The 12,691-nt window shown below is 46.8% G+C and overlaps 1 protein-coding gene across 1 annotated transcript; it reads right to left on the bottom strand.

The window, feature by feature from the left end:
• Positions 1-660: 660 nt before the first annotated feature.
• Positions 661-8,550, bottom strand: Rcvrn (recoverin). Its single transcript, XM_021213970.1, has 3 exons — positions 8,078-8,550; positions 3,884-3,995; positions 661-1,135 (listed from the first exon to the last, which is right to left on the bottom strand). The coding sequence occupies exons 1-3, from the start codon at positions 8,456-8,458 to the stop codon at positions 1,020-1,022; spliced, it is 609 nt and encodes a 202-aa protein (XP_021069629.1). The 5' UTR covers positions 8,459-8,550; the 3' UTR covers positions 661-1,019.
• Between the last annotated feature and the right edge of the window lie 4,141 nt (positions 8,551-12,691).

Here is a 12,691-nt window from a genome sequence, read left to right as displayed (position 1 = left end):
TTCTCATGTGGTGTCAGCCAGAGGATGCCAACCCCTGCAGCTGTCCTTTCATTCCTGTCACCCCTGAACCCTGGCCACCACTGTCACCTCCTTGTCCCTAAGTCTTGCCCAGGGATCATATCCACCATGCTAGAAGCTCACTCCTAAAAACAGACCTTTCCTAACAACTGGCAAAGGCGGGACATTTCAGGATCACAGTTCTCTAGAAACAGAGATGACCCTTCCTGCTTCCAGGGCTGTGTCAGTCATTCTGTCTGAGATGAAGCTTTTCTCTTCCACCCATCTCCTGCTACAGTCTGCCACAAGTGGGTCTGAATGTATCACTTTGTTGGAAATATCTTCTCTGGCCGTCTCTGACAAGCCAGTCCCTCTTCTATTACATATTCCTTCAGTACTCTGCATGTCACCATGGTAACCTTGGTCCTGGCATCAAGCTCCATCAGCCTGGTGGAGAGGCTCGTGCACATAATGCTAGTTCAAGGAAGACTTAAAGCAGGTAGATTTTCCTTAGTTCAAGATCAGCTTAGGCTCTGAGGTGAGACTTTCTCTTGAAAAACCAAACCAAAAGAAGCAAGATCCATCACCTGCCCTCTGGACCTTTAGTTCCCAGGAGGGCTGGACTTGGGGGTCACGTGCATCTCCTTCCACACCCCAGCTGGCTTAGAGTTGCACTCGCAACAACAGACTCCTTTTGCATTTATTGGAACCTGCTTACCCAGCAATCTCCAAAGGAGCTTAAGCAGGGCTGACATTTAGGACTTCTATGCCCTAAGCTTGGGATTATCACAGGGCTACCTGGGCAGGAGAAGGAGACAGGTGAAGTGTGAAGGATGGGGAGGACACCGAAGACAAAAGGAAGCAGGAGCTGTGTCCTGCTAAGGACCTTCAGTTGGCAGGGAGAGGTTTGGTTCCCAACCTCTCCAGACTCAGGGTGTGCGTGCACAGGCTGATGCTTGCAATGCTCACACTGTGGGTATTTGTGTGGGGGTGGGGAGGGGGGGAGAGCCAAGCGGTGCCCATCACTGCTTCTTTTCCTTTATCCTCTCCTTCACTTTTTGAGGTTCAAACTGGATCAGTCGCAGAATTTCCTTATTGGCCAGGGTCCCCTCGATGAATTCCTCCTCTGTTAGTTTATCTGTGTAGTGGGGGAGAAGCATCAGTCAGGACTGGCTGTCTCAAGCTGCAAAAGAAAAGGTGATACCCAACCTCCACACCCAGTAAAACTGTTCAAAAATACTGAATGTGCAGCATTCCCAGGGACCCACACTACTTTCCCAGATACCAGGACCCACTCGTATACTCCATGCCTTCTGCTTGGGCAGGGTTCTGGCTTTGCTGGTCATCACCCACTGACATCATCAACGAGTATAAATACTTCTTTTTATATGCTTTCCTAATTATCCCATATTTCTAGCCTAGAACGAGAGAGGCAGGCCCACAATCGCAGTGCAGCCGTAGGAGTTGTCCTAAAGGGAATGAAGAGAGGGCAGGGGACAGTGGGAATGCCATGGGTTAGCCTGACTTGCAGAAAAGTCTCTTGTGTGACCACAGCACCCAGGCAACCTCATGACACCAGGTGACAAGGCCTCTGTCCTCTGTGACTGCTCCCTCTGCTTGAAATCTCTCATCTCTCAATCTGTTCTACCTCATTTGGGATGAGGATGGACATAGAGATAGAGCCTCTGCCCCCAGCCATTGAAGTGCTTGAGAGTGTGTGTGTGCGTGCATGTGCACGTATGACACATTGCAGAGGGATGGGCGTAACAGAAAGAGAGCGAGACAAAGCTTGTCAAGAAACTCCAGGTCTTGTGGGAAGACATTTCCTCATAGAAAGAAGTCTAGGATGAGACAGCCTCTTTGCTCATGGTCACCCTCATGATTCTCAGCCCACAGAGTGGACACAGTGCCATAGAGTTGATTCCATTCCCATCAGCCTTCGGACATCCCTAGCCTTGGGTGGGATTGGGATCCAAGGCACTTCTGTGCCTATGTCAGCGTGGTGGAATCTGGAATTCAAAGTTCTAACTGCCTCACCAGCCTCACTCCAGCAGGAGTTACAGCCAGCCTTCAAACAGCAGCCCTCTTCAGATTAGCAAAAAGTAGCAAAGAGCTTGATACATGGACAGACCCAGAGGGAATGAAGAGGATTCACAAGGGAAGCCATCTTATATAGCCAGCATCCATGATAGCAAGTGTTCAGGGTGCAGGTGTCAACAGGGCTGGGTGCAGGATGGATGAGGAGAGTGCCTAGGTACCACTCAGAAGGAGTTATTCACGTTCAGGGGCATGCGAGGGCACAGCTGGCACTGTGGATGAGTGCCCTGTACTCCCACAGGGAGTCTGCTTGCCTCACCCTGCTCCTTCCTGCCCCAGGGACTTCCTTTGATGCCTTTGTTTGACTGTGGAGTAAGGATGATGTCATTGTTTGACTGTGGAGTAGGGATGGATCATCTCCATCTTTGTTTTGTTTCCTGAGAAGAGTGTGCCTCGGAGGACACATGAGGGACTAGCACTGGGCACTCAGATGTGCTTGGGCCATGCTGTGTTGTATTTACTGAGACACTTTGGGTTTTAAATAACTCTGATGCAAACATCACTTAAAGAAATAAAAGAACATTGCATAACATAGTACCAATAAGTTCCATGTTTCCACAGGGAAAAATACAAGAGCTCTTCTGGACTGTTTACCAGTTCTTGACTCCCGGTGGAGCTATGTCCATTTCACTCAAGTTCATTATCCTAGCTCCATGTGCCTATGAATCTGTAGGGCCTGTCTGGAACCAAGTCAGTCTGTCTTTGTGTCTCTGTGTCTGTCTGTCTGCCTCCCCCGTGTGTGTGTGTGTGTGTGTGTGTGTGTGTGTGTGTTGTATGTGTGTGTTGTGTATGTATGGTGTGTGTGGTATTTGTGTGTATGTGCGTGTGGGGTGTGGATGTGTGGTATTTGTGTGGATGTGTGGTGTGTGTGTTGGACCCAACAACTCCAGTTGCCACACTATGGAATTCATCCTTCTCTCAAGTTCCAGGGACCGCTTCCAGACAGCCACTAAGTAGACCAGGGACGCTGAGAGGCCCAGTGAGACACCCGTGGACCTTGCCAGCAACCGTCTTAAAGTGCCAAAGCCTAGGACTCTCTTACCAGTCTTTCTTCTCTGTCCTCTATTCCTGTCCTGATTCCCTGATTGAGGCCAGGTCCCCATGACATTGATTTTTCCAGCCCCTTGATCCCTCCCCAGTTTCCCTTTATAGCTGTCCTCCCAGTAAATTTCTAGCAATGTAATGGAATCAAATCCCTTCTGGGTGAGGTTTTTGGATCATTGAAACTAACTTCCTAGATAATCCTGAGGTCTCTCCTGGGCGCCATGTTTTCTTGTACTCCTTGTGCAGGGAGCATATGGAGAGCAAACCTCCTGAGGAGAGAAATGGTTGCATTCTCCTAAACTTGCCACTGCATACACATGGTCAATGAGCCTGCAGACTTTGCATTAGTGGTTCTCAAATCTGGGTTAAAAGCTACCAAAACTAACACCCTAATATTCATGATGCTGAGGCAGGAGGATCAGTAGTTTACTGCCAACCTGGAAAACAGTGTTTTCCTTCCTTCTGTCAAACCCTATGTAGGGAGTGAGTTTTGTGAGAAACAGAAGTCTGTTGATATCCCTACCACCAGCATCACCCTGAGGGTAGTAGGAGATCTAGCCCTTGCTGATGTGCCTGGCCAACCTCTGCTCCCGACCTTTGAAGATAGCTAGAATAAAGTATGGTGACAAGAGCATGTCCCCTAGTTCTGCCTGGACCCTGTGACCCAGACGAGGGAATCCTTCTGGGATCTCTAGGAAATAGCAGAGGCTGTAAAATCAGAGGTAATGAAGAAAGAGGAACTCACCATCATCTTTCTTTCCAAAGAATGCCCAGATCTTCTCAGCCCGCTTTTCTGGGGTGTTTTCATCATCTGGGAGGTGCTTCACATCCTCAGGCTTAATCATTTTGAAGATAGCCTGTAGCAGACCAAGGGAAAGACCTCATCACAAAGAGCTGTGTGGGCTTGGTGGCCCTGAGAAATCCATGTTTCACACAATGCACAAAAATCTACCAGAGATGGATTAAAGACTCAGGGAGCTAAGCCTCATGATGTCAGCTGTGGTAACGATTTTTGAGCTGTTGGGATTATTTTAAAACATAAGAAGCTTCTACACAGCAGAGGAGACAACAAAATAAGATAACCTTGGGATGGGGGAAAATGTTTACAAGGATGATAAGGATTAATTTAATAAGGGATTAGTATCTAACATATCTAAAGAACAGCTATTACGCAATGCTAAAATGATAAATGACGCGAAGCGTGGTGATGACGCACACCTTTAATCCTAGCACTTGGCTGAAAGAGATAGCCTGGTCTACACAGAGAGCTTCAGGCCAGCCAGGACTACATAGTAAGACTGTCTCAAATAAACAAACACAAAACCAGGCACACACAAAAGCAAACAAAACAACAAGTAACTGAATTAAAAACTGGGAATGGGACAGACATTTCTTTAAAAAAGAAATTAAAATGAAAAAAGGGGGGATGGCCAGTAGATATCTGAAAAGTGATCAATTTTTATCAATCATTAGGGAAATGGAAATCAAAACCTCAGTGAGTTATTCCCTCACACCTGTTGGGACAGATACTCTTGAAAAAGCTTATCTTGTCTGTGTCTCTTGTCAGATGTGTCTAGGGATATGGTTCAGGGCTAAAAGTTGTAGCTTATAGGAAGTCCAGCCTTGATCTTCTACACAACTACAAACACCCCCATCTCAAACACAAAGACAAGAGGCAAGTGTTAGCATGGATGTATAGACAAGGAAGCCCCCGGTCATTATTGGGCTACCGTATTACGCTTTCTCTTTCTTGGTGCAGGAAAGGTTCCCTCTAAGGCAAGAAGGTTACAGTCCAGGTGCCTACTGGAGCCCCACATATTTTGCTGAATCAAAAGTTCTGGGGGCGGAGCCCGGGCATCATCAGCACCTTTGAGACCTTTGTAAGAGAAAGTGATTGTGGAAGAAAATTTGCATTTTCATGTAATGTTTGAATTTTCTGAGTAGACAACATAATTTTGTTTGAAAAGAAAAAAAATCCCCAAGAAGTAGAAATTTCCCAATAATAGTTCACAGAAGCCCTGAGTCTGGAGTTTGGGGTTTTTCTACCACAGACCCTGCCTCCCACAGGCTTGAGAGAATCGAACATCAGCATTGGCTAGGTCTGTGAGCTAGACCAGTTCTTCAGTGGGGCTGGCTTATGATCATAAAGGCTAATGTCTGTTGAACACTCTGACTTTTTTTAAAGCATTTTTTTTTAAAGATTAATCCAAAAGGCAACTTTACAGAATGGGGATTATTGGTCTCATTTTACAGACAACAAGCCAACCTAGAAACATTTAACTTGCTCACAGTTAACCCATGACAGCAGAAATTCTAAGCCAGGCTGCTTGGTTCTAGAACCTACATCCTTGCATCGTACTAAAAGATGCTTATCACATTCTGAAAAGCCTAGACGAGGCTGGGGAGGGGAAAGGGAGATATGAACAGGACATAAAGAAGTCTGTACAGAACATGGAAAGCATCTCAGTTGTCCTTCATCCCATGGAGAAATCCAGAGAAAGGCTGAACTTTGGACTCATGGATCCCCTTTAGCTTCTTTCTCCAATCAAGCCAGAAGGAAATGTTCCTGGTCTATGAAATCAGAGAGGAGGACAAGGTGACCCCTACTTATCCTTCTGATAACCAGGCTTCTTGGATTCTATTGGCTCAGTAACACCAGGTCCAGTGAAGCTCAGCAAAGACACTCAAGGCTGTGTATCCTTGGGTGTTAGGCAGGCTCAGAGTGTGGCTAGGTACGTTGACATGAGGTCCTGGGAGGCTGCAGTCTCTGATCAAGGGCCCTGCCTCCCTGGAAACTCAAGGGCATTAGAAAAGCTTAGTAATGCCTGTGAAATTAGCCTCGACTTCCAAAAGGTCAACAGCCATAAGAGGCACCCTTGTCCACTGGTGCTAGGGTAAGAAGGACATTAGCCCTGGTAGGTCAGGGCAGCAGCTTTATAGACAGCACACACATCCCCCAAAATGAAATGAACTGCAGTACAGATAACTCCCAGGATTCCTCTTTCCTGATCCACTGGTACCATGTCCAGGCATGACGGCTAAATATTGGCGGTGACTGGCTGTCTGTTCCACCTCTCTTCCATCAGAGGGCTGGTTGGTGGTTGGGTGGGAGGGAATCAAGCCTTCAGGGTTCTGGGAAAGGCTGTAGAAACTATCAAAGCCTCACCCTGGACCCAGGGAGTTTATGTGCATTTCCCACGCTCACATAATGGCTTGGTGTCAGAGTTGGTACAAGAACTCATCATTTCTGACTTCCAGACTGATGTCCTCACAATGACCTTGTGACTCGGTGACTGGCAAGGCCTCACACACTTTTCTCATCCTCATCTCTCCTCCCTGCCTCCTCTCCCTGCTCATTTCCTTCCTTGTATTTCTAGAAGAGCATCAACCTAGCCTTCTTTAGGTGGCTTTGAATTGGTCCCCATCCCATGCTACCCAGGAGCCCCAAACTAACCCAAAGGAGGTTGCTCTGCAGGCTTTGCCCTACAGACAGTGAAAGTACCACTTGTTGGCCCCTATTCCAGGGATGACCTAGTCTGCCCCCAGCTCCAGGCTTTGCTGTCATGTCTGTGGTCTGTCCTAATAAGGGTGGAAGAATCCTGCAAGTAAAAGCATGATTACAAATGCACCAAAAATTAGACGAGATATGAAGAATAGTGTCCCTTCCAACAGGAATGGAATTTGAAAACTAAAGTAAGTGACAGGGACAGGAGGAATCAGAAGACAGTGGCTGTAAGTGGCATCACGTGGGGGCGGAATTAAAGTTCTCTAATGTCTAAAAATTACGGGAACGGCTTGAGCGACCTTATGACATTTCCATAGGGTAGAACTTTAAGGGCTCTTAGATATACTTTAAACCTGGCTGTGGTGATTTACACCAGTAATCCCAGCTACCGTGGAGACAGAGGCAAGAAGGCTGAGAACTTGAGGGCAGCCTGAACCACAATGCTAGAAAAAATGGTTTCTGAAGAATTTGTGATGGTATAGAAACTATTCAAGATAAGAGATTAACAGGAAAATCACATGAAAAAAATCACATGTTCCTATGTCAGGGTTCCAGATTTGTCTTAAAATACTGGAAAGGCACGAAGCAATGTCCTAAAAGTACATTGGTTACAAACTTCAGTTTTAGCCTGCAACTTTGCCTTTCTTTTGCATCATCTTTTAAATTTCACAGACTATTTACATATTAGATTAAAAATAAAACTATTTCTGAGATGCCAAAAATGCTCAGAACTATTGTACACAGAAAGGAGAGGAAGCAGAAGCCTCATCTGTAAAGTCCAGGGGGGTGAGAATCTTGGGGAGCCCTGTCCAGGGGTCCACCTTACCAGGATTAGGAAGTGAACGAAATCAGGACCGGAATCTAGAGTCCGTGTCCCCACTGTGGCCTCTCTCTGCTTTCTAATTGAAACGTGTGTTTTACTATTATGGAATCTGAATGTGTATTGAAAGAAATAGAAGATTTAACGAAAAAAGGGAAAATATGTGAGAGAAGAAAGAGGAAGGGAAGAGAAGAAGATAGAAGGAGAGAAAGGGAGAGGAAGGAGGGAGAAATGTGGAGGAAAGGGAGAAGGAGACCAGAAGGGAGGAAAAAAAAGAGGAAGGAAGGAGGGCAGAAGGGTCAAAGGAGAAAGGCAACAAAGGAGGCAGAGCAGAGTACAGAGTGGGAGTGGATGAGGGAGGAGGGAAGGAAAGAAGGAAGGAAGGAAGGAAGGAAGGAAGAAAGGAAGAGAGGGAAATTTTAAACAGTATTTACTAGAAAACCCCAGATTGTTCTTTGGGAAGCAGATGACACTGTAGGGAGGTGCCTGCCCTCTATTCCTCTCTATTCACCCCCTTTCTCCTAGCCCTGGCCAGTCCCCACTCCATTGGGCTACACGGCATCTGCAGCCTCCTCCCCATACCGCACAGGCAGCAGGAACAGAGACACACTGACCATAACGATCTCCAGCACTTCGTTTTTGCTGATGGTCCCATTGCCGTCTACGTCGTAGAGCGAGAAGGCCCACTCGAGCTTCTGCGTGGGCTTGCCCGCCGTGGTCATGTGCAGAGCAATCACGTACTCCTTGAAGTCCAGTGTACCATCGCTGTTGGCATCGAAGCTGCGGAACACGTGCTGCGCGTAGGCCTTGGGGTCGGAGTCCGGGAAAAACTTGGAATAGATACTTTCGAACTCCTGCCGCGTGATGCGGCCGCTAGGGCACTCCTTCAGGAAGGACTGGTACCAGGCACTCAGCTCCTCCTCTGTGAACTTGGTGTTCAGTTGCAACTCCTCTAGGATCTCCTTGGACAGGGCACCGCTCTTGCTGTTCCCCATGGTGAGGGAGAGTAGGTGCCACGGGCGGGGGCGGGAGGGACAAGTGTGGTCGCCTGACTAACAAGGCTGTGTGCTGCTGTGGGGTGAACACCTAGGTGCTGATAGATTAGGGGGATTTGCAGCCAGTTCTGCCCAGTCCTTGGAGGAAGGAGGGGCACAGAACCCTCCTGAGATTAAAATAAAGAGCCAAGAGCGGCCACTTACCTCTCATGTGCTTGCTGAGAAGAAAGGAACAAGGAGGGACCCTTGAACCAAGCACCCTGTGGCATTTAAGCCCCGGATGGGCCACACTGCTTCCTGTTTGTCTTCCCCATCTGAGGGGGACCCATGGGACCTTATAATGCAGGAGTTTGGGAGTTTAGGGTCTAAAGGCAGCCCTACCACTTAACCTACACTGCATGGAGCTTTTCTTTTTTTTCTTTTTTCTTTTTTTTCCTCTTTAAGCCTCTGTTTTTAATTTGTTACTTACTGACATAAGTGATCCCCCAGGACTAATGTTTTAATTAATTACTTCATTCATTCATTCATCCATTTAATTCTGAGCTTTTGGGATATTTCCATTCTGTCTCTCCTACTTGAGAATCTAGAAGACATTACAAAATCCTCAGACCTTCACTGGACAACCCTCCTGCCTTCTTTTCTTCCCCTCACCCCCTGCATATTTCACCTTCCTGAGGGACTGGCAGCTCCTTGAGCACTGACTGGCGCACATGCCTCTGTACCACCCCCATCTCAGTCCGTCTGAGAAATACTCTTCTCACAGCATCTTCTGCACATCATCAGCCCAGATGTGTCGGATTTCTGCTCCTCCTGGAAGTCCTTCTTGCTGTCCCTTGTATTCAGGCTCAGTGACCTGGACCTTCACAAAGTCCCCCAAGTCACCACACACACACACACACACACACACACACACACACACACACACACACACACAAACATTGCTCACTTGGCCTAGGGGTACAGGCCCAGAGTTTTAGCTGCTTGGGAGACTGAGGCAGGAGAGTTACAAGTTCAAGGCCAGAGTGAGCCACAATTGTGAGTTCAAAACCAGCTTGGGTAGCTTAATTGACTGACACAATGTCTCAAAATAAAAACTGAAAATAGAACTAAGAATGTAGCTCAGCCAGAGGTTTTGTCTAGCAGGAACAAGGCCCCAGGGTCAAAGGGAAACATGAATACATGCAAGCCATATCACCTTTGCATGGAGCTTTTCTAATCCTCCCCCAGTCAGGTTCGTTCGGGCCTAGACTTCACCTCAGCAAGGCCTTTTATCCAACACTCTCTGAAGGCTCCTTCCTCACCTTCTCTGGGAAACCCCAAACTGTGTGCCAGAATGGAAGTGCCAGGTAGGGAAGGATTGTGTCCTGTGGATTGTTATCCCCACTGCCAGAACAGTACAAAATAGCTCAAACTGGCTGGAAAAGGTGCTGAACACACACGCACACTCATACACACATATACATGCACACACATACACATACACATATATACACATATTCATATATACATACATATTTATACATATACACATATATACACATACACACATTTACATGCACACACAGACACATACATATACATTCATACACATACACAGAGACACACAGAGACACACAATATATAAATACACATTCATACATATACATACATATATATACACACATACACATACACACATATACATATGCACATATACACACAGACACATACACACATGTACACACACATATTCATACATATACACATACACACATACACACATTTACATAAACACATTTACATGCACACACAGATACATGCATACACATTCATACATATGCATAAATATACATACAGACGCATACACACATATACATATGCACATATACACACATATACTCATATCCATACACACATACACACATGTACATACACACATATTTATACATATACACATATACACACATACACACATTTACATGCACACACAGATACACACACACACACACACACACACACACACGGCTCCAGACTCACTATGAACTCACTTAAATGTTTTGAATCTACCACAGTTTAAATGTTTTGACTTTACCACTGTACCAAAACATGCCTTATACAACCATAGGAGATTATTTCTCCGAGATTTAGTCCAACACGAGTGAGCAGGCAGACCAGGTAGGTGGCAAGGGACAGAGAGACCTGTCACATTAGCAAAGGTGAATGTGTCGTTTGAGTGTAGTCTCAGGGGTTGTAATATTTAGATACATTTTGGTGTTGTGTTTATGCGTTATTCACGGCTGCCCCTGCTATTTCCTTAGAGACTAGAGGACTCTTGGGGGTGTACAGTTAGTTTTAGAAAGCAAGCCCCACCCCTTCCTTCTGATGCCACCCTATTTCCCGGTCCTCTATACAACACGGACCCTGCACACTGGGAGTTCTTTTCCAAGGCATCCCCAGGAACTACACGCATGTTCCCGTCTTCCCCTGCGTTTCTGACTAGGAATGGGCTGCATTAGTTCTCAACCTGCGTTAGTTAGGGTTTCTGTTGCTTCTATGGAGCACCGTGAGCAAAAGCAACTTGGAGAGGAAAGGGTTTGTTTGGCTTGCACATCCACAGCACTGTTCACCACTGGAGGAAGTCAGGGCTGGCACTCAAGCAGGGCAGGAGCTTGATGCTGAGGCTGTGGACCCCTGCTGCTTACTGGCTTGCTCCACATGGCTTGGCTCAGCCTGCTTTCTTATAGAACCCATGGTCACCAGCCCAGGGATGGCAGCATCACCTATAACAAGCTGGGTCCTCCCCCATCAATCAATAATTAAGAAAACACTCCACAGGATGGCCTACAGCCTGATCTTATGGAGACGCTTTCTCAACTGAGGCTCACCACTCTGATGACTCTAGCTTGTGTCAAGTTGACATGAAAGTAGCCAGCGGACTGCCCTACCCTATGGGGTGGAGGGTGAGAATGCTCATGGCAGAAGGACCTTGTTTTATTATGGAGACGTGGACTTGGGGCTGGTTGTGTGAAGTGAGGGCTGTCTTGGGGACAGAGCCTTTAGCCAGTAGGGTCCCATGCTTTTTGTAGAGTCACAGTGTCAGGGCTGTTTGCACTGGGATGGCAGCCAGCTTTTGAGCACTACACAATAACCGCTTCTTGGAGGGCCGTGGGTGTTAAAGCCCCACACTCTTGGGATCACAGGTGACTTGTGGTGTGAACGTATAGGAAGAAAATCTGAGCTGGAGGTAGATTTCCCACTCCAGGATCAGCTTAATGTTGCAAGATCTTTAAACTCCTCAAAACAAATGCTGAAATCATACATTAAGGAATGTGTGTGTGTGTGATGTTGTATGCAGTTCTTGAGCATGTATGTGTATGTATGTGAGCCTATGCATCCACATAGAGGTCAGGGGTGATGCAGGTGCCCTGGCCTGTCACTGTGCCTTACTCTTCGAGAAGGGGGGGGGTGTCTTTTACTGAACCTGGAGCTAGGCTGGTGTCCAGCAAGCCCAGTGCCCCTCCTGTCTTGGCTCACTCACAACACTGGGGTTATGGGCTCACACATGACCACACCTGCTTGCTTTTCTACGTGGATTCTGATTGTACAGCAATTGTTCTTGACTGCAGAGCACTCCCAAGCACTGACAATACAGTGTGTGTGTGTAAGTTCTCTTTCCCCACAGCTTAGGAGAGAATACTATTTCTTAGCAGGAAGGCTTTCCCTCCTGGATTCCCACTGCCTTTGCAGGAGGCATTTGCTCTCCTGTGGTTAGAAATGGGCCAGCCACAGTGAGCATCCACTCACCCATTCACCCACTCACTCCTGGCACCTTGCTGGAAGCACATGCAACTATGCACTAGCCGTATAGCCTAGCACTTCCCTTAGGGAAGGGGGAAGAGTGAGAGCAGCTGCCTCCAGCCCTTGTTCTGAGAGGCAGTGAGAAGCACATTCAGGTGAGCCAGGCATGGTGCACTGTAAGAGCATTTCCCTGCGAGCATTTCCCTGACAATGAGTTTGATCCATGAAACCCACACAAGGAAAGGAGAGTCTGTTGTCTTCTGACTTCCACACACTCATTCACTAATAATATCTGACTGCCTATCTGTCTGTCTGTCTATCATCTATCTATGTATCTATGTATCTATGTATCTATCTATGTATCTATGTATCTATGTATCTATGTATCTATCTATCTATCTATCTATCTATCTATCTATCTATCTATCTATCTATCTATCTATCTATCTATCTATC

The sequence above is a fragment of the Mus pahari genome, chromosome 14, assembly GCF_900095145.1.
Source record: "Mus pahari chromosome 14, PAHARI_EIJ_v1.1, whole genome shotgun sequence".
Classification (NCBI taxonomy): Eukaryota; Metazoa; Chordata; class Mammalia; order Rodentia; family Muridae; genus Mus; species Mus pahari.
This window is presented reverse-complemented; position numbering and strand designations above follow the sequence as displayed.

Bases quoted from the DNA above. Each gene is read 5' to 3' on its own strand.
- Rcvrn (XM_021213970.1), bottom strand. From the start codon at position 8,458: ATGGGGAACAGCAAGAGCGGTGCCCTGTCCAAGGAGATCCTAGAGGAG. The intron at 3,996-8,077 runs GTCAGTGTGTCT...GGTCTGCTACAG, and splicing joins AAGTGCTGGAGATCGTTATG to GCTATCTTCAAAATGATTAA. The intron at 1,136-3,883 runs GTGAGTTCCTCT...CCCACTACACAG, and splicing joins CTTTGGAAAGAAAGATGATG to ATAAACTAACAGAGGAGGAA.